Genomic DNA, 23,130 nt, shown 5'->3' with positions numbered 1-23,130 from the left:
GGATTTTATGTTGAGGTATGTTCACATGTAAAAATCCATGTATGTACATGCTGTCCTTTTACATATAAGACATTCAGCCAGAGAAACGTTTTTAATGCATTATTTTTCGGGTGTATACTCCTGGAAACAGTCACCTGTATGTAAGCATATGTCCCACAATCTCCTGTAAAGGTGTGTAGGATGTGTAGGAGTAGACGTGTGATGAAAGCGCAGTTCCCGTTTTGTAACCCTTCCTTTTGTTCCTCTGGGGGAGAGGACAGCTGCACATGCAGCAGCCTGAGAAATGGAGTGTGTCATACACCACACACCCACTCCAGCCTGAGAAAGGAAGTTCTTCTCAAATGACTAGTTTCTAGGCTGTGCAGATTCTGAATATCCTTTATCGTACCTTTTTTCTTCTTCTTGTGATGTCTTATATATAGCACATGCCCCTGCCAAATGTGCAGGCTTGGGATAATATCGAGGAAATAATTGATGCATTTAATGTGGCAGTAGAAGTTGTAGTACTGTATGACATTGGTGATTTATTTTTAAGGCATGATATTTTCTGAGTCACAGAATTGATCAGTAAGCGCTTCTTGATATGCTGAGGGTTAAATGTTACAGCTGTTGTTCAGCTCCAGTTGTTTTACAGAACTCCTTTCAGGATTTATTTTTAAGAGGATATCGATGTTATCTCATCTCAAGGGCAGACGTGATATTGACTGGTTTCACTGTGGCAGGAAGGAAACCCATGACCAAATGCCAGTGATTTGAGACATCTTTTTTTTTGCCATGAATTGCCAATTATAAGGCTGTTTTATAGACTAATCCAGATTGATAATCTGCATGATGGCACCATGCAGAGATCAACCAACTGGTGCTCAATGCTGCAGAGCCGGCCTAGCAACGGAAATTGGCATCACTGTATACCATTCACAAGACTCCCCTGCTCCCTAATACTAAACTGTCCACCATGACTACCTCGGAAGCCTATTTCAGGACAATTTACTTCATGGCCCATGTACTGATCAGTATGCTGGTCCATCTGGCATCTCCACAGATCCTAGGGTCCTGCCTGTACCTCTAAACTTAAAAAAAACTCCACTTGAAAAAAATAAAAACTGTCCATAGTCTCACTGCTGCTCCGTTCTTAACCGCTTTTAGGCTACGAACAGGAAGGAGCTTTGTCCCATGACTTCTGTGGCCATTCACAGGCCTCAGCAGTCACAGCAGCTTGAATGGTACATCACTGTGACTGCTGAGGCCTTTGGTTACAGTGGGCAGTGGTTAGACCATGGACAGGGGAGTGTTTTTTTTAATCTTCAGGAGCACAGGTTAGAACCTTAGGGACTGTTATTTCCAAGGCTGGACTACCTCGTTAAAGGTGTTGTCTGAGTTATAAAAATATATGCCCCTGTGCCTTATAACCGATCTAATAATACCTTTGTAACGTAGTCTTTTTATCTAAAATATCTTGTTTCTGTGGCGCTGATGCAGGTCATGTGACCTTTCGACATCATCCACCAGGCTCCCTGTGGTGACGTTTCGTGTACAGGCTTATCCCTGCCTTAGGGAGTGGCCAGGCTCTGTACACGAATCGTCAGAGCCTGGGTGCCCACCCCCCTCTCTCTGATCTGGCTGCCGGCCGGCTTCTGTGAGGGATCGTGCATGCGTGATTGTTACCAGTGCCGGCAGCCCTATGAAAACAGCAGTGCCTTGACCCACTGGCGATCGGACCCCAAAGCCACCCCCCATGACCACAAAAAAGTAAATCCATGCCCAGTGGTGTAGCTATCAGGGAAATCAGCTGCTTTGGGGCCCAGCTCAGAAGGGGCCCGAAAGCAGTCACTGTACTTCGTCACCCCGGGCCCCTGTCAGAGCAGCTGACTTCTGCACCAGGTCCAGAGTCCCGCACTTGCACCTCTGACCTGACATCAGTGACATTGCTCTGCCTCTCCTCAGTTCTGTTGATGGACAGTGGTGACCAGCAACAGGACGGCCTGATGTGGGCGGGGCTATAATAGCCTCGCCCCTTTGCTACCCACAATTTCTGCAGCCTGAACCTTCCCTGCCCAGCATGCTGAACATCAGTTGGATTTCCACAACTGCGCCAGTGATGTGAGTGGCAGGGGAACTGGGGTTATATTCAGCTTTCCCAGACTGTGCACATGTCTCTGCACACGTGACCTGCAGTACAGTAGGAAAGCTGAGTGACATTACATCATGAGATGTCATCCAGCTTTCTTGCTTTCTCATTAGAGTATGGGGGAGAGGCACAGCAGGAAAGCTGGGTGTCTATATATGTGTATAAATGCATCCATGTATGTGGAGAGGTCGACCATGTATGTGGTGAGTGTGTGTATAAGTGCATCTATGTATATGGTGAGCACATGTATGAGTGCGTCCATGTATGTGGTGAGTGTGTGTGAGTGCATCTGTGTATATGGTGAGTGTGTGTATGAGTATGTCCATTTAATTGGAGAATGCATGTGTAAGTGGTGCATTCATGTATGTGGAGATTGCGTGTACGACTGCGTCCATATATGTGGAGAATGCGTGTATGACTGCATCTATGTATGTGGAGAATGCGTCCATGTATGTGGAGAGTGTATCCATGTATCTGGTGACTGTGTCCATGTATGTGGAGAGTGCGTGTATGAGTGCTTCCATGGCTGCAGTATGAAAGTTACATGGGCTAAAATACTTGTGGATATGTAGAGGTAAATTTATTTATTATACACACTTATATAGCGCTACTAATTCCGCAGCGCTTTACAGACATTATCATCCAACTGTCCTTAATGGGGCTCACAATCTAAGTTCCCTATCAGTATGTCTTTGGAGTGTAGGTACCTGAAGGAACTCACACAAACACGGGGAGAACATACAAGCTCCATGCAGATGTTGCCCATGGTCGGATTCGAGCCTAGGACCCCAGCACTGCAAGGCACCAGTGCTAACCACTGAGCCACCGTGCTGCCCCATCAGACATTATTACAATTGCAGCACAGGTTTTAAAGGGGTTGAGTTGAATATAAACTCCGTCAGCAACTGGAAATGTTAAAAATAAAGTCGTGCTAAAAATGACAGGCAAATAAATACAGTAAATAAAAAAATCACAAAATAGCCATATGAGAGGGGTTTGCACAGGAGGTGGGGTGGGGGCGTACAAAAATTTGCTGTGGGGCCCTGTCAGTTCTAGCTACGCCTCTGTCCATGCCCATGATTAAAGATATATACCGGGTATGCAAAGGTGTAAGTATGTTTTGTTTGTTTTTTTAAGAAATCAAGCTTAACTAATGTATATGTAAGTCCTGCTGAGTTTTATAATGTTTTTTTTTTTCCCCATTGCTCGGATAACTTCTTTAAACTAGTTGAGGTCTGAAACTAGTTCTTGGAGGTTGTAGTTTCACAACAGCTGGAGTGCCAGATGTTGCTGACCCTGTAAATTTCTTTTTAGGGTCCATTCACACGTCCGCAAAACACGGACACCGACAATGTGCGTTCCGTATTTTGTAGACCGCACATCGCCGGCACTCTCATAGAAAATGCCTTTTCTTGTCCGCAATTGCTGACAAGAATAGGACATGTTCTATTTTTTTGCGGAAGTGCGGATCCGCAAATGCGGATGCAGACAGCACATTCCAGCCCTATTGATAATGAATGGGTCCTCACCTGTTCTGCTAAATTGCGGAACGGATGCGGACCCATTTTGCGGACGTGTGAATGGACCCTTATAGGAAATATAATGGAGAGCACTGATGTAAGGAAGTTTACCATAGGGACTTACTTTTCCCTATAGGGATTGCATCAGCTGGAACGTTGCATAGAGGTTAGACTGATGCTCGGTTTACTTTTCACCTGCATTTCAAATAGTTGAAAACTTTACTAAGAAGCAAATTGACTGCAAAAAAGGTAATGGGTAAATCGGAGATAAGTGCCCCCAGAAATATCTTGTTTTAAGCTCTCGTTAATGGAAATGTTTGTGCCGTGGACCTTTTTGCACCTGTTTTCCTGAACTCTGTGGGAGAAGGGCTTACTGCTTCCTTCTAAGCATTAAATATTTATACATGGGAGAGCTCTTCCCCCCGGAGAGCCACATCGGCTCTGCTTATAATTGTAATTCAATGGCTGGTGGCATTCAGACAAAGGAGCCAGGATATTCCTATTCACTCTGACATTTTATTCAATACCCTAGCAGGAGGTCCCACTGCATTTAGTCAGTATTTGCATGTATGTGACATTAAAAAGCCGACAACAGTGGCGTATTTTTATCAAGCCGGTGGGTGTAGTAAGTGTTAGCCAGACAGGTAAAGCTGCGAAGAACTAAGTATTTGCCCTAGTTTCAGGTATATTGGTTTGACGGGTAGGTTTCTGAGAGATTTTCCGTCTTGTAAGTTGCCGGTAACTGTATGAGTATGGCAGAGTTGCACCTTTTGTTTGGCCTGCCTTTTTTTGAAGAATATGATTCCAGAGGGATCAAACATGATATTAGTTGTCGCGGGTCTTTCAAAGCCCATGCCTATGTGGAAGGAAGAATAAGTAGGACATCGGCAAACTTCTTCTGTACACCACGAAGCTTATGTTGTGTCAATGGGGGGAGGGCAGTAGGAAAATAAAAAATTGTGATCTGGACTCCATATCTGCAGTACTATGCATGTATTACTGTAGATAAAGGGGACAGATTCCCTTTAAGGAGATGGCTACAAGGCGATTTTGGGCACAACATGTGGCGCTTGCCCATGTGTCCCAGTGTAGCAGGACAGCCATCGAAATGAATGGGGCCGCAGTGTGACTCGAACATTTGCCAAAACCCCAGAATCCCCAAAAATCTAGCAGTATTGGATATTTAGCAATTCTGGGATTGCGGCAAATGTGCGAGTCACACTGCGGCCCCATTCATTTCAATGGCTGCCCTGCTAGACTGGGATACTTAGTTTTGCGAGAGCTGTCTTTCTTAAAATCATTGTGTAGGTGAACCCCTGGTTTCTTGCACCCAATCAGCTCCGAACCATAATTGTCAAAGCGGGGTTTATGGCATTGGTCAGGTCGCCTGATGGAACTGAACTAGTGTAGGTTTTGCTGATTCGAGTGCATAGTTACTGTCGCGTATTGCCTCTCCCTAGTGCAGAGTCCAACATGGAGGCATTTCTCAAGAAAACGTGCCCGCCAGGTTTACCATTAGAACAAATACCACTTTATCAATGGTATAACGTAATGATAAGTCAGTGTTTTCAGGCAGTAAATTCTTGATTATGATTCAGGCATCATGTAGTATCTTAAAGGGATTCTGTCACCAGGATTTCACTTACTGAGCTGGTAACATGACCGCATCAGTCTCCATGATTTATGTTACAATATACTAGTATTACTGCCCTGTGTCTTGTAATATAATGTTTGTCTATAAAATCGCTTTTATTAATATGCAAATTACCTTAATAAGTAGCCCAAGGGGCTGGCCCTCTGTCTGTTGGAGCCCAGCCGCACCCCTTCTCCTTGAGCCCAGCACCGCCCCACTGCTAATTTATTCACTCCTGATCGCCGACCTCATATGCCTGCGTAATGTGTTCTGTGAGGCCGATGCCAGGACACCGCACAGACACTGAAAGGTCTATCCACAGCGCATGCGCAAGATTATGGCGCACCAGGCATATGAGGTTTGCTGATGAGGAGTGAATAAATTAGCAGTGGGGCGGTGCTGGGCTCAAGGAGAAGGGGTACGGCTGGGCTCCATCGGACAGCCCCTTGCGCTCCTTATTTAGGTAATTTGTATATTAATAAAAGCGATTTTATAGACAAATTACAAGACACAGGGCAGTAATACTAGTATATTGTAATATAAATCATGGAGACTGATGTGGTCATGTTACCAGCTCAGTAAGTGAAAGCCTGGTGACAGAATCCCTTTAACTAAGGTGACACATATCTTGATTAGAAACTAATTCTGAGAGTGTGTGCGCGGCTATTACGTCCTTTACGGAGAAATGTTCGGAGTCCATGGTCCAGAGTTGTACTATTTTTACGCTTTATTGCAGCCAGTGTGTTGCTCCGATGACCAGTGAAGCCAATGAGCCAGTTACACGTTGGTGGTCTTGTTAAGGATTTACTCGCTACCCGAGCATTTGGCTAGCAAATTGATAAAACTTTGAATGCGCTGACACAGTACAGTCCAAATGTCCAGTTTTTATGAAGCATTTGGGTGATTTTTTTTCCATGTATGTGTGCAGTTTGCAGGTTGTATTTTTTTCTTTAAATTCAACCCCTGAAATTCCCCAGCAATGTCCGTGCTGGATTCAGCCTATGTTTCTAAGAGGGTTGATGGCAGTCAGTGCTGCATTTATTCCGGTGGACCAAATGGTTACATTACAAATCACCATAATGTCTTTCCCATCCTTCATCCGTCTAATGAGAGTTCTTGCTGGGTAATGTGGGCATTTTGTAAGCTTTAAAACCAAGCAGATGGTTTGTAGGCTGCATTAACAAGGCTTTCAGAAAAAGCCGTCCTGGACACTTTGCTCAGCTATACATCATAGTGATGTCTATGGTCTGACTTCTTTTCTTCCCGTTATACAGGGGATATTGTTTTCAGGGTAATCAGTACTGTAGTATTAATTACATTGCCTTGCTAAGCTGATTTGGATCAGGCACATTTGGCCTACATTGCATGGACTATATGGGTGCTGGTCATTTCTGCTGGCGGCAGTCAGATGAATGGGAAGGTTGCAGAAATATCTGCAGCAAACTGCCGCATGTTAATATACTTTCAAAGGGGTTGTCCAGTTTCGCAATATTTATGGCCTACCCTCAGGATTAAGCCTAAATCTTCAGGTGGGAATAACCCTTTAAAGGCCTTTAGTGGGCACAGCTATGCTCTATGTGACCACTAAAATGTTTATATAAAACACACATAAAAATATACCTATTCCTCAACTTTCACATCAACCAGGGTTTCTTTCCACTTTGAAACTTCTGTCTCAGAGGTGATATTATCAGATGATTGTGTTCCTTGTATCTGGATACCATGTCGTGTACAGGCTTAAAATAACTTGTGGCTCTGGGGACAATTCCATATTGCTGGTTATAGAAAATGTATTTAGACAGGCCTTTACGTATCAAAGGTGAACACTCATTTCTATGTTCCTGACCAAACGTGCGGCCACGTCTGTGCTAGGGAGTTTGTCAGATGCAATAAAGTTTGCACCTCGCAATGGATTTGCAGAAGAGCTACTAATATATTCTGGTAGTTCTAAAGTGGTTGTCCAACCCTTTACAAGTGATGGCCTATCATCAGGATAGTCCATCACTATATGATCAGTGGTGGTCCAACACCCTGAACCTCCACCAATCGGCTGTTTTGCAGCTCCAGGGCCAGGACTACACGGCTCTGTCTGTTGTGTAGTGAATGGAGATACTATACAGTGGATGGAATCTTTTGTCCCCTGTATAGTTTCCGGTGCCAGTGACTACCTGAAACAGTTGATCGGTGCGTAGTGTCAGACCCCCACTTATCTGAGGTGATGAGGTCATCAGTATCTAAGTTCTGGAAAAACCTTTTAAGCTCCTTAAAAATCACACTGAAGCCAATGTAGTTTATATTGTAGGTCTTGTAGGTAGTGGCATTTTCTAAATTTCCTTCTATAAATTGATGGTGATGTGATTGATAAGCAACACATGATGATGTGATGGTCCACCCTTAAGCAGAAGTGGCCGCAATTTTCATCTTATTTCTTTGTCTGTCAGTGTACAGTATATTTATCCAGTAGACAAGTCAAAAGACTAGTTTGAACATGGTGGACCTCCACCGACATTATAGCTGTCACATCTGGCTGAAGAAATCCCAAACTCGTTTTACTGCCAAGAAATTTTGTTAGAAGCACAGAAACGATGTGCAAATGTAAAATATTTCACCGTTGCTTCTTTCGCAGAAAACAGAGCATAAAATCCTTTGCCAGAAGGACTTGGCCAAGATGAGAGACAAATGAGTTCACCTGGCACAGGAGCGCCATGCCCTCAACAGCAAGGACATGGATCTTGTTTGATATATTCTTCTTGTAGCTTCTCTGTAGTTAATGGAGTAAATATTGCTAAGTTAGTAATCCAGCCAATCAGATTTCATTTTTTTATTTTTTTTATTTTATCATGTACTATGTGTTAACGGTTGCCAGGTTTTCTTCCCACTGTGTAGAACCCTGACAGAGACGTAAATTAGGAGCAATCTTCAGCAGTCCATGGCTGGCGTAGATTTCAGTCTTCTTCTAGGCCTCTAGCCTTGCCCTCTTTTCAGGAAAGTGGCAAAGGAAAATTTTTGCGCAAGGGGTTTTGAAAAAGCTGCAGACACGCAGGTTGCAACCGTTTTCTTGACAGAAAAATGGCATATATTAATGATAAAATAGACCCTTTGTATTTATGCTTGTAGTAAGTTGTCAAATGCCAGACACTGTTTTGGAAAATGCTGTTTGCATCCGACATTTTATGAATGTAGCTCTGGATGACTGAAGGAAATGAAGGTTAGTGACACTATTAATCACTGGCCGTTTCTTCACTATTTCAGGCAACTTTATCACTGCCGCTCTGGCAGAGCTTTCTTGTCATCAGTATAGTACTGCACTGCTAGGCCCTTCAGCTGTTGTCTGAGGAAACTGGGTCAAAGTTCACCTGGGCTACACTAAGCCTCCAGCTAATGTTCTTATTACTCTAACCGTATATCTTCAAATAACCCTTTAGGGCTCTTCAACCCACCTATGGAGACAAGTAAAGAGGCCTTGCTGCTTGTTCAGGGGCTTGGAATAACCTCTGAAAACACAATGTTGATTGCTTTGTGTTTTGTTTCTCCTTCATTTCTAGGTTTGGTGTTTCTCTGTTTTGTTTCTCTATGCAATGTGCATTTACCCTGGGCACATTTTCTACTGGATCTTGAACCACAAAGTACTTCAGCATGCCAAACACACTTCTAGGCAGGTACTTCTAATCAATTGATTAAAGCCGTACAATTTCAGCTTTCACATTACATTAAAAACGTAATTTAATTTGGTCAAATCAACCAGGCCACTTACTGGATAAACTGTATCAGAGCGAAGTGATTGCCTCTAGTCCTCTCATCTATCCAACCTACCAGAGCTAGAATCGTTAGTCATCCCATCATAGGTTTTTCACATACCCTCCAAAAAAATAACCGTAATTAAAAAAAAAAACACAGTAATGAGCCCTGAAAGGGCATGCAATAAGCATAGCGGTATATGGCGTACATATAACAATACACACTAATAAATAACCCTGGAGAATTGGAGGTAAAATGGCCATGGGATACTTTATTAACTAAAATTGTTACCAGTTAACAAATACAACCGATAGTAATCAGTCCATCCAAAACAGGACAACTTTACCCACACTAGACTGTGAACGGTAACAACATCAACAAATGGGAGGACGGGCGGGTGCAGCTCCAGCTGTACCAGAATAGGCACAGCCAGCTTGAGAAGCCACTTTAAATATCCCTAAAGCTCACATGCTGACCCAACCTCCAATGACTCCACTGTTACTAAGGCCACCTGGATAACCAATCACTAACCCAGAAAATCTGCCTAGTGATGCAGGACCTAAAAAGAGCAGGAGATTTTCCCACCAAATACCTCTAATAAAGATGTCAATAATACCTTGCGGATCCCTCCTAAATGTCCAGGATCCCGTATTCCAGTCAATGCTCCCCTGATATTCTGCTGTGGTTGTCATAGAGTGGGGATGTGGAGTGTGCTAGTAGAGTAGGTGATAGTAGCATTTGTATCGTGCAAGTGTCCTGTATACTTCTTTTCGAGAGCTGTGCAATCTACTAGTGCGTGAGGATGTTTCAAATATTTCCATTCAAATCGTACCATAGCAGTAAGACATGAAAGGATAATTCCATCTTAAATTACCACAGAAACTTATACATGGATTGATAACATAAGTATGGTAGTTAGGCAGTTCCCAGGGGCTAGGTAGATCAAGTGCTTAAATGATTTTCTTTCCTTTTTTGAGTTTTCTTTTCCCATTTGTATTCTAGAGAATCTGTCAGCTCCTACACAGCTCACAAGATACTCAGCCCCCGTTCCTCCACTCTGCTCCTGCAAACCGGCGGTAAAATCTATTGAGAGGACTGCCAAGCTTGTGCGTTAATGGAGAGGACTCGAGGAGGAGTCCTCTGAAAGCTTCTTATTGCTAGTTTGTGGGAGCCTAGCAGGGGAATGGTGACATAATTTAGTACAATTAAATACAGGCCATGAGTTATGGATATACAATACTTTACACAATGACCTGTAACTTGGACCAAAGCCAAACAAAGAACCAAAGTGATATTTTTAGGTAGGTGGTGTCTAAAATGAGTTGACAATTTGGTACAACCCTGTCATAGACTGCTCCACCCTGTGTTGTAAGCTATGGGTGGGTTTGTAGGTTTTGGTGCTGGGAACTGACCTTTGAACTGCAGTATTTGGTATGACGTCCACGTCCACCACATGCCACATTTTTTGTTTTATATCTTTATACGTTTGGTTTGCGTATCTTTCATTTGCGTGAATAGGCGGTCTTCCGGCATTTTATCTGTTATCAATATGAATGTATATCCTGTAATTATATACATCGTATCCCTGTGTCATTTGCATTTTAAGTGTGTGTGAGCTGTTAGTCACAGTTTTAACACAACTTGATAGTTTATATATAGAAGTTTATTTCTAGGTCCTAATTGAGCTGAGTGGGAGAATTTTGTGAAGACTGTCACAGCGAGTTTTCGCAGTGATTTTCAATGAATATAGTACGTACCTGCAGAAAATACGGCCTCTTATAATTACGCATGGGGATGCATTTTGTGTAGACATGAATTTGTTGCTAGGCACTTGAAGTGGTCTTGATTTTTCCTAGGAATCTGTAACCATATGGGGAAGTTGTGCTTGGTAAAAAAAAGTAATCAGAAACCAAAAGGACATCAACTTTTAAACTCCAAGCAGGGTATCATTTTCATGCAATCGGATTTCACAGACCTCTTGATGAAGGGATGCATATACTGTACAGATTACTAAAAGTAAAGTTTAGCGGTTCGAAGAGCTACTTCCTCTAGGGTAAGATGGTAAAATAATGGAGTGCTGTGTGCAGATAATGTACTCACCCATACACTTGTACGACAGGATGGCAAGATTCAAACTTGTTCTGGATAATATAAAAAAAATAAGTGGTTAATAAAAAATCAAATCCCTCTTTAAAATACAAGAAACAAATTATGCAAAAACAAATTATGCAAAAAAAAGAAAAGTAATTTCTGTAGAAAGCCTTGGATTTTATCATCTTAGCGGAGCTGTCCTCTAACAAGTTCATTCTCCTGCCACGGCAATCAATATGGAAGATGTTCCTGTGAATGACTTTCTGATACCAGCTGCAATCACAGACCACACATTGTAGAGTCGAGACTTTACGGTAAATTGGAAATAGTATATCAAATAATTAATGTAACAAAGGTTATACGGATATTTCCAGTTTACTGCAGTTTCTGAACTGAAAAACAGTCTAGTGTACAGATTTAACACAGTCACAAGTGTAATAAACCTGCCAACTAAAAAGTACCGTATGTCTTGTCCTCCCCTCTTGTAGCTGGATCCAGGAAATATCTAAGGTACAGCGACCATTTCTAGTGCTTTGTAGTTGTAATTGTATCACAGAGTGACAAATTCTCATTAGGATCACTTTGATTTGGGTCAAAATTACATGTCGTCATGGTTATGCATCTTAAACATACTGATCAGCCATAGCCTAAAAAAACACTTAAAGGGATTATGCCATGGTTGATGTAAGAAATGAAAATTAGACATCATCTAGTACATGATAATACCTTTCTAACAAAGCTAGAACCAGCCCTGTACCTCACATGGATCCAGAGATCTCCACAGTCACTGCTCCGATTGCTCTGCTAAATTATCTTCAGCCTGGCAGCTCAGAGGGTATGTCCTTTCTCTGGGCATGTGTCCTTTCTGCTGTAGATCTCTCCCTGTAACTCCCACAGCTTCTAACTGAACTTATGGATGGTGGCAGTTGAAGATTTAAAATGAGCGTGTGCGACCAGCTCAGTGAGACGGACAAAAATTAAGGAAAAGAAGAAACAGCAGGTGGCACTATACAGATACATTTTATTGAATAACTCAGTGGCTATGCCAGATTTGTAATTAGATGCAATTATAAAAGTATTCACATCCAGATGCTGGTTTGAAAACTGTAGAATATTTTTTGTAGAGCAACCCCTTTAGCATTTTGTGCCTTGCAGATCCTTATGCTGTTTTATACCCATTATAGATGATTTTGCTATTGAATGGGTCAGCATGGGCAGCTATACAGCCCCATACATAGCAAGCTTCAATGCACTTTTAGTTATGAGCCCATTTTATCACAGCCGGTATTAACTTTTTGCTCTCTGCGTTCCTTACACACCTATGACCCCATGTCGTAGCGGTTCAGTGGTTGTCCTTCCTTGGATCACTTTTGGTAGATACTAACCACTGCATACTGGGAACATCTCACAAGACTGTCCATTTTGGAGATGTCCTGACCCCGTTGTCTAGTCATCACAACTTGACCTTGTCAAAGTGGCTTAGATTCTTACGTTTGCCCATTTTTTATGCTCTCAACACATCAACTTCAAGAACTGACTGTTCACCTGATATAGCTCACCCCTTGCTATGTGATGGTATTTGGTTTTAATGTTAAGTCTTTCCTGCTTGGGGATTCGTCTAAAGAGTAAACACCTACATACATGGGTAGGTTAAGGCTAATTTTGAAGGTGATTGTCGTGAAGGAAGCGTTCCATTTCCACTGAGCGCCTGGTCATCAGTAAAGGAGACCACTCCATTTACATAAAGCGATCTCCTCCACAGTATTGGGAGGATCAATCACTAATGCCATTACTCGTCCTCATACAGAATCATTTAGGTCTGTGAAGGTGCCTGCACAAACGATCCAATTATCTGACAAACAAGCATTTGACTTGTTCATTGGGTCATTGGCGGCACCTTTACACTGCCCAATCATTGCTAACCTATGAATGCTTATTCACGATTATCTGGCGGATTCTCGGCCCCTGTAAAGGGCCCTAAATTTGACTCTTTAATCAATGGATACCTATACCTTCCCTCTGAGTTTAATAATGGGATATGTAATAAATACTCCGAATCCTGCTGTCATTTTTCTCTGTTTTAGTGGGGAATGGATGCTGCTTATGTGGGTAAGTGACTCCTGAAAACTTGTATCATTTACCTCCCGCTTTACGTAATACAAACAGACAGCGAGAGTGTCGAGAAAACAGCCACTGTAGGTACCAGCTGCTTTCTGTAATTAGAGAGATATATTTAGCTTGTGTTCCCAGAGCATGGAGCTAAGTCCTACGCACATCACACGGAGGGAGGGAAGCGAGATGTGATACACAGGACCGAGCTCGGGCCCCCTCTTTGTGCTGTGTGAATAGTGGAGCCTGCATTAACACCTCTGCTGCCAGTGCCCGCGCCTGTCATGTGGAAATGATCAGGTTAAAAAGATCAGAGAGGTGATGCTAGAAGAGGACCATCCCTGGAAATGTACAAGAACATTATCCGAGATGTGATTTCTTCTTAGATAAAGAAAAGGCCTCTTTTCCCTGTTATTAGATTACCCATAATGAAGTGGCCCTTTCTGGTAAACATCAAGTGCATCTTAATGAGCGAGAAGGATGGCCATGAATGACAAACCCAACTTGTAAACGGCTTCATTACATGCCCAGCTAGTAATATTACATATATCCCTAGAAGGTTTGTACATGTTTTTTAATTTTTTATCACAAATTAGTAGTCGATCTAGTTGTGCTGTCAGCTCAGGCTCAGATTTCTAGTATTGTTTGCTATGATCATTTATTTAATAATGTGCTATCATAGCTACAATCACAATGTGTTGCAATCCATAAAAAGTTCCCCAATATGATCAGTTACCATTACAGCCATATCATGTCAGCTATAGCTAAGGAAGAGCACATTAGATTTATGTCACTGGCCCTTGCTGACAATCTAAGGCTAGTAGCACACAGAACACAACAGCCTGCCGGACTTCTGAACACTCCAGCATTGCCAGAGGTTTGTAAGGCTCCACCAGCCCCATTCACTATAATGGGGACTGGTGGAGAACTGGCCGCATTCCGGCAAATATGCAGATAATCAGCCCGGAAAAAACTGCTGCGTTACTGTACTTCAACGGCAGATATGGGGCCAAACTAGGATAAATGCCTACGTCTACAACTGCCTTCTTCTCAGAGATAATGCTCTCTCAGTGTTTGACAGCAGTTTGTGTTCCCCTAATTTAAGGGGTTTTCTGGGTTCAAGATATTGATGGCATAGGCCACAAATATCAGAAAAGTGAAGGCCAACTCTCGGTATCCCCTTCACTTAGCTCTTTGAAAGGGCATGAAAATACCACAGTGCTTGCACAAGCGCCACTGCATTTGATTGGTGCGGATGCCAAGAGTTGGCCTCCACCGATATCAGTAATCAATAACCTTATAGGGATTATGTTATGACTAATGTTAAAAGTGAAAATCAGACACCATATAGTACATAACAACCTCTTACTAACAAAGCTAGAACCAGCTCTATACCTCACATGGATCCAGAGATCTCCCCATTCAATGCTCTGCTAGATTTAAATCCAGCTGACAGCTCAGGGGGTGTGTCTTTTCTGTTGCAACTAAGGGGGCGTGCCATGCTCTCCCTATCACAGCTCAGGGGGTGTGTCCATGCTCTCCCTATCACAGCTCAGGAGGCAGTTGAAGGATGAAACTGAGCATGTGCAGCCTTCTCAGTGAGCAGGACAAAGAAATAAGAAAAGAAAACAGCAGGTGGCGCTATACACATACATTTTATTGAATAACTCAGTGGCTACGCTAAGGTTTTAATTACATGCAATTACAAAAGAATTCACATCCAGGTGCTGGTTTGAAAACTGTAGAATATTTTTCATAGGACAACAGCTTTAACATGGAAAATCCATTTAACCCCTAAAAGACAATTGACCTCTTTTTCCCAGTGGACATTGATGGTGTTTAGGTATTTATGGTTTTGGGTAGACTGGTTTCTTTATATCATGAGGGTAAATCTCTACCCACAGTGTCTGTGTGGCAGAAAATAAATGGACTTGCCATACAACATAACCGTATTCCATTAGGTCAGAGCGAAATCCACTAGAGGTTAAGAGAAGATTAGCCTTTGCAAGGGAGAAGACTTTGTTGGTAATTGAAAGTGTCCGCCTTGCTCCTATTCTGGAGCTTTGGGAGTAGTTTCTATGTTAATTGATTAATCAGCTTTTTGGTTCATGACTTGTTCATCCCAGCCTTGTGAAAAACAATTCTAGTGTATATCAGAAATGGCTGGCCAGATTGTGGTCATGGTCTTTCAGGTGACCCTTGCACTGTTTAATGAAAAAAATATATTATTTAAGTCAAGTTGGCACTAGAAGTTTGCCTAATCCCTCTTGGCAATATTCTGAGTATTTTAGCTAATTTCCCAGACTAGGAAAGTTTGGCATTGTTCTCGGTGTACCTCCTCCTCCGTACCTTGCGCAGGTAGGTATGAAAGGTCTTATTCATTACTAACAACAACCCTCTGCACATTGCCCAGCCAAACAGATCTTTAATCAAGGTAATGACAGAGCTCTTAAAACCGTACGTTGGGATTGTTCTCCTGAATATTGAAGTGAATCGATTTTTAATACAGGGTGTTCTGAGCCCTATATTTTCTGATATAATGTGAAGGCACAAATGTAATTTCGATTGATCTTCAATGTCATTTTTTCCTTGGGCTTTCTAAAATCAAATTTGTTTTCTTATCTTGGCACAAATTCATTTAAAATGTACATTTTTAGCAAGAGATGAGAAAATGAATGAAACCAAGATCATATTGCTTGGTGTAAAATGTTGTACATTAACCTGCTGAAAAGATAAGATTTGCAGCAAGCACTGACCATTTTTCTATTGTGCATTATCTTGGGGAGAGAGTCTGTAAATAAGCCTAAAATAGAGGTAGATGAGGAAGATGTATGTCTTGTTTTATCTTTTGACATGTCATGTGTCAGAAGAAACCATCTGTGAATCCATTAAATGTTCTCACAAAGAAGCTACAGCTAAAACATAATGCCGTTTTGTCCTGCTTGTGTGTGAAGGGTTGTGCCAGACAATATTATCCGGGTCTGTGGTTGGCATAATATAAAAAATGATAATCAGACATCATATAGTACTTGTCTCTTTCTAACAAAGCTAGAAACAACCCTCTGCCTCACATGGATCCTGGGGAGTGTCTTTTCTGCTGCAGCTAAGGGGGCGTGTCTCAGTTCTCCCTATCACAGCTCAGGAGAAAGATGAGGGATGAAACTGAGCATGTGCGGCCTTCTCAGTGAGCAGGTCAAATAAGAAACAGAACAAACAGCAGGTGGAGCTATACAGATACATTTTATTGAATAACTCAGTGGCTATGCAAAATTTTTAATTACTGTGTACATGCAATTACAAAAGTACTAAGATCGATGTGCTGGTTTGAGAACTGTAGAAAACATTTTTTTGTGGAGCAACCCCTTTAAGCTAGTCAGACACACCGATTGTATGACGATCTTCCAACTCTCCCCCAATTGCAGTTGACGAAGAAGATAAAGATCTGACCATTTGATTTCAACTGTCCAGTCCTTTTATTCTCTGGGGAACTATGGTATCTGGCAGAGTCTTTCTTCCCTCTTGTATTCACACCGTATTCATTCTTGACTGAACTGATCATGCATGTGTATGGGAGGATCGGACATGATAGTTGTCGCTTTACAAGCGCAACAGATATTTCGAGTATAGCCAACCTTAGATTTTGGCTACACAAGGTGCAGTTTGATATACAGACAAATGTCTTATGGGGTTCTGAATAATTTTCTATTTTAATAGTAGGAATAGTTCACACAGAGTTTTCCCAGTCTGACAAGCTGCAATAATACATAAATGCCTATGAATGCATTCCGAGCCTTTCATGCCCTAGACAACTGCAGGGGTTGCCTTTGGAGAGTATAACCGCGCATAGCATGCCTTGCATACCCAGTGTGCTTCTCATGTCTCCAGAGGCTTTAGTGCAGCATATGTTCGGAGTAGGGACTGAGGACCACCGTTTTGCTGCTGCATCCCGACATTGATTGCATATACAGTACAGACCAAAAGTTTGGACACACCTTCTCATTGAAAGAGTTTTCTTTATTTTCATGACCATGAAAATTGTAGATTCACACTGAAGGCATCAAAACTATGAATTAACACGATAAATGGAATTATATACATAACAAAAAAGTGTGAAACAACTGAAAATATGTCATATTCTAGGTTCTTCAAAGTAGCCACCTTTTGCTTTGATTACTGCTTTGCACACTCTTGGCATTCTCTTGATGAGCTTCAAGAGGTAGTCACCTGAAATGGTTCAGAGGTGTGCCCTGTCAGGTTCAATAAGTGGGATTTCTTGCCTTATAAATGGGGTTGGGACCATCAGTTGCGTTGTGGAGAAGTCAGGTGGATACACAGCTGATAGTCCTACTGAATAGACTGTTAGAATTTGTATTATGGAAAGAAAAACGAGTGGCCATCATTACTTTAAAAAATTAAGGTCAGTCAGTCCGAAAAATCAGGAAAACTTTGTAAGTGTCCCCAAGTGCAGTCACAAAAACCATCAAGCGCTACAAAGAAACTGGCTCACATGCGGACCGCCCCAGGAAAGGAGGACCAAGAGTCACATCTGCTGCGGAGGATAAGTTCATCCGAGTCACCAGCCTCAGAAATCGCAGGTTAACAGCAGCTCAGATTAGAGACCAGGTCAATGCCACACAGAGTTCTAGCAGCAGACACATCTCTAGAACAACTGTTAGGAGGAGACTGTGTGAATCAGGCCTTCATGGTAGAATCTGCTAGGAAACCACTGCTAAGGACAGGCAACAAGCAAAAGAGACTTGTTTGGGATAAAGAACACAATGAATGGACATTAGACCAGTGGAAATCTGTGCTTTAGTCTGATGAGTCCAAATTTGAGATCTTTGGTTCCAACCACCGTGTCTTTGTGCAATGCAGAAAAGGTGAACGGATGGACTCTACATGCCTGGTTCCCACCGTGAAGCATGGAGGAGGAGGTGTGATGGTGTGGGGGTGCTTTGCTGGTGGCACTGTTGGGGATTTATTCAAAATTGAAGGCATACTGAACCAGCATGGCTACCACAGCATCTTGCAGCAGCATGCTATTCCATCCAGTTTGCGTTTAGTTGGACCATCATTTATTTTTCAACAATGACCCCAAACACACCTCCAGGCTGTGTACGGGCTATTTGACCATGAAGGAGAGTGATGAAGTGCTGCGCCAGATGACCTGGCCTCCACAGTCACCGGACCTGAACCCAATCAAGATGGTTTGGGGTGAGCTGGACCGCAGAGTGAAGGCAAAAGGGCCAACAAGTGCTAAGCATCTCTGGGAACTCCTTCAAGACTGTTGGAAGACCATTTTAGGTGACTACTTCTTGAAGCTCATCAAGAGAATGCCAAGAGTGTGCAAAGCAGTAATCAAAGAAAATGGTGGCTACTTTGAAGAACCTAGAATATGACATATTTTCAGTTGTTTCACACTTTTTTGTTATGTATATAATTCCACATGTGTTAATTCATAGTTTTGATGCCTTCAGTGTGAATCTACAATTTTCATAGTCATGAAAATAAAGAAAACTCTTTGAATGAGAAGGTGTGTCCAAACTTTTGGTCTGTGCTGTAGGTCTAGTCAACTTTTGGCTTCCTTCTATGCAAATTAGCTCATGCATACCTTTTTCTCATGGAGCTTTGTTCTCTTCAATCAGAACCGGTACCCCTCCGTTTTTTATAGAGGATGGCCAGAATAATGTTCTGTGCACAAGATCGTGTGGAATAATAGTGTCCAGTAGTTTTTCAAGCTATTTAGGCTTTCAAGGTGCAAGCTTGACATTTAGAACATGTATTATTTGTTTCTGTGGTAGATGTCGGAGGCCTACAAACCATTCATTTGTGCTGCCAATAATGGGATTTTCCCGATGCCCTGTAGTGCAAGTCATTTTGCTTAGCATCATGTGTTCTTTGCCTCTCTTTCAGGAGCCTGGTGTGGAGCCTCTGTCACTGGACTTTCCCGAGATCGATCTGTCCCAGTTGGACGCCAGCGATTTTGACACGAACAGCTGTTTTAATGAGTTACAGTGGTGTAACGATCAGTCGGAGAATGAGTCCAGCCAGTTCAGCACCGATGACTCTGAGCTGTTTCAGGTGACTACAGCCTTTTCATCTACCCATTTCTACTAGATAACTCACTGAGTGGCTCATGAGCTTGAGAAGCTTTATGGTCCATAGATCTACTAATACATGTCAACACTCTTGTGGACATGGACTCGTTATTTGTGGGCAACACTAAGAAACGTCAGTGCTGATCAGTCCTTCCCCCTTCATTATCTTTCTCTACCTAGTCCCTTAGGGATTTACTAAGTATATCATAATTTTATGTTCCCAATTAGTTTTTTTTCCTTGTCCAGTTTGTATTACACCTAGGACATGAATATAATTTTCCATCTAGATTTAAGGTTATCGTTTGTCAGCATGGATTTAGATTCTCTTGGGGCCTGTTAAATACAGGATGTTTGGGAGTTTGTTTTTAACCACCTCAGATGTCTCAGAGACTGCACAAAGTCTGTGAGAGGACTAAGGGGATTTGGGAGCTAGGTTACCAGCAGGTTATAGCAAACTCAAGTGCCAGAGTCTGGAATTGGCTTGAATCTTGCAATGAAAGTGCAGAAGTAGCAGAAAGCTTTTCCTCTTTGTGGAATAATCAATCAATTCCATCTCGATTTCTCGCTAAACCCAGAGTGAACTTCAGATAGCTCAGTCAGTTGGGTATGGAGAGACATAAACATCAAGCGGTTTGAAAGTCAACATAAAACAAGTGTTCTGCTCATTTCCGGAGAGTTTTCTGTTGTCATCTTTCTTGATCTAATACTCTGTATGACAGAATGTCTAATACCTACAACCTATAAATATGTTGCTGTGGGTCAGATGTCCCACAGTAGTGTATTTTAGACATTGATTTTCTCTTAGCCATCTCTAGCCATGAATGAAATTCATGTTTACTCTTCTCTTTACACTTCTTTTTTTAATTGAATATAAAAATGAAGTAGAAGAATATAACCACCACCACACGTTAGTAGACGTACATATGTTAAGATCACATAGCTGTCAGCCAAATTAGCTTTCAGTCCTTTTTTTTTCTTTTGGTGAGACAACCCCCTCACTCAGAGTTTTACCATATGTCACCATTTTTCTTTTCAGATTGATGGGGAAAATGAGGCCTTACTGGCAGCCCTCACACAGACACTGGATGATATTCAGGAAGATGATATCAACTTTTCAGCCTTCATATCCTCTGGAGATGGGGACATCTACCCCGCACCTGCCCTTTCGCCAAAACCCAGCCGCCCAGCTGAATTCCCTAAGAGTCTAGAAACTGAAGATGAGCTGTCTATAGTAAGAACCACTTCCTACTGTTTAAAGTGGAAATGGATGAGGCCCTGAATAGCCGCCTGCATGGGTATGATAGGCACCAAAGGTCTGAATTTTTTCATTTAAGGCTTTAAAAATATACAAAACTCATCCATATGTTGTTTGTGTAACATGTGCTTACTAGTATCCAGGACACACGTTTTCTTTTAAAGGGCAAATCACAGAATGTCCAGAGTTAGTTCCAAGATAAGAGGCCATTCTTATTACAGGTTACATCTTATTACAGGTTACAACTAAGCTGAGCAGCAGGACTCAGTGTCAAGCACCGGCTGCAAAAGCAAATTAGATTTTAGCGTGAATAAAATTTTAAAAGCGGTGACCCCAGTGTAATATTACCTCTCCATAAATCCCTTGTAAGGCCACACCTTAAATATCAAAAACTTTTTTTGGGCTGTACATTCTAAAACATATGTAGGAGAGCTGAAAAGTGGGACCAAATTGATCATTTAATGTGATGGAAGCATCTCTTATAGTTGGAGGCTTAAAAAGTTGTACTTGTTCAGAGTGGGAAAAAAGACACCTTAGAGTTCATCTCAACGTACAAATACATGTATGATCAATGCAAAGAACTGGCACATGATTTATTTATTCCAAGTACAAGGGAGCAATCTTTACATGTGAAAGGAGTATTATACATTAATGTAGGAAAGGATTATTTACTGTTAGGGCTGTATTACATTGCCTGATGTCCAAGCAGTGCAAGCGCGGATGGATGAGAACACATCCATAGGCACTTATTTTCCGTGACCTGATTGACCAGGCCGATGCAAACTAAATGTGGAAGGAATGATTGCTAACACAGTTGTTCCTCCAAAAATCTTTCTGCCTTATAAGGCCCTAAGGGCTGATTCACATGATCGTGTTCAGTCTGGAAAACGCAGCCCGCGTGTTGGCTGCATCTCCTGGACCCACCGTGGCTCCCCTGACCCGTACTGACTGCATCATAGTGTTTTATGATGTAGTCAGCTCTTATCTGATCCCGGGTCTAATGTACGGGGTACTCAAATTATCATCAGGGAAGCCGTGGACGTTCTGGGAGATGCATCCAACACATGGACCATGTTTCCTGGAGCTATCACATTTGTGTGAATCAGCCCTTAGAGTAGTTAGACTAGGAAAGCCCTACCCCAAGAGGTAGTAATGACAAATACTATGTCGGCAATTAAAAATAGGTAGATCCTTATCTAATAGCAAATGGAACTGATGGTTACAATTAAGGGTGAAGGACCTGTGTAACCCTAGAGGCCATACAGTACTGACTGCTTGAAATTTAAAGTGTGGTATTTCATTGCAACGAACACTGTTCTTTGGAGATAAACTCTGAAGTCTAGTTCTATTGTCATTTTTTAATTGTATTTGTAAGAAGCAGAGACCTTTCCATTGTCCACTTACATGTTAGATTTACCATAAGCCCGTTATCATGTCATAAGCTGTATGAGAGCCATACTGGTTACAGATTTATTATGTTTTATTTTTTACCTTGTCATTCTCCTCCAACATCTGGTCATGTTTCTATAGGTATTATAGAAAAGGCTGCAACTAATGAATATAACCTATGGTTATATTCACTTTTTCCCTTACCATTCAAATCCTTGGTATATTTCATTTGTGTATGGAATGAATTTAACAATATCACCATTATATCTGCCTTTTCCTTATGATGTGACTTACAGGATCCACTGTAAACAGTCATATTAAAATGACTACACAGTTTTAGAGTCATGGAAGGGATTTGGATGTACATTTCTTGGATCAAATTTGCATAGTTCTTTTATTTTTGTTTCTATTATTATATTTTAATACAGTATATTTTTATATTATGTTATATTAGTTTTATTATGTTTATATTGGTTATATATATATACTGCAGTGTAGGAATATGATTTTATTTATTTATATATCTTTTTACAAGAAAATAAAAAAATGGTGATGGTTGGTGGTGCATGCAAGTGATATAGTACTTATTACACAGACGAGCAGGCTGGTGAAAAGGATCATTTATTAGGAGATTGCAAATGACATACATGCTTAATGGATGCCGTTTTGCCCATACGTGCAGCATCTATTTTAAATCTAAGATTCTTTGAACTTTTGCAGGGACAGTTAGAATAATCATGTATGCATTAATTCCAAGGGTTCTCAAGCTATGTTAAAGAGATTATCAAGACTTTAAACATTAATGGCTTCTCCTAAGGACTGGCCATCAATATTAGATCACTGGCGATCTGACTCTCAGCACCCCCACTGATCAGTTGTTTGAACGGGTCATGGAGCTTAGGCAACAAAGCTGCAATATCCAGAACAATCTAAAATAACTCCATTCTGAGTATGACCAGCTTCCAGAGCCACGTAGACAATGTGGAGGCTGTAGCACTCTTCCAAACACCTTAGCCCCTTCAAATAGCTAATTGGGGGGGGGAGTGGCAAGGGTGGATCAATACTGATCTTATATTTATTGCCTATCCTAGGGACAAGCCATCTGTTTTAAAAAAGTAGATAACCCCATTATTATAAAACTAAATAGATGGCTTACTGCTAACATACCA

General features: G+C 41.7%; 1 protein-coding gene across 4 annotated transcripts in view; it reads left to right on the top strand.

Annotated features, from left to right (window-relative positions):
- PPARGC1B (PPARG coactivator 1 beta) overlaps positions 1-23,130 on the top strand; it is a 94,781-nt gene that overhangs the window by 45,164 nt on the left and 26,487 nt on the right. For all 4 annotated transcript variants that reach the window (XM_044280707.1, XM_044280709.1, XM_044280706.1 and 1 more), the window contains 2 exons: positions 19,133-19,300; positions 20,354-20,548. In XM_044280707.1, coding sequence (XP_044136642.1) covers positions 19,133-19,300; positions 20,354-20,548 — 363 coding nt within the window. The remainder of the gene's footprint in view (positions 1-19,132; positions 19,301-20,353; positions 20,549-23,130) is intronic.

The sequence above is a fragment of the Bufo gargarizans genome, chromosome 2 (assembly GCF_014858855.1).
Source record: "Bufo gargarizans isolate SCDJY-AF-19 chromosome 2, ASM1485885v1, whole genome shotgun sequence".
NCBI lineage: Eukaryota > Metazoa > Chordata > Amphibia > Anura > Bufonidae > Bufo > Bufo gargarizans.
The sequence above is the reverse complement of the archived record's forward strand: the minus strand, read 5'-3'. Positions and strand labels throughout refer to the sequence as shown.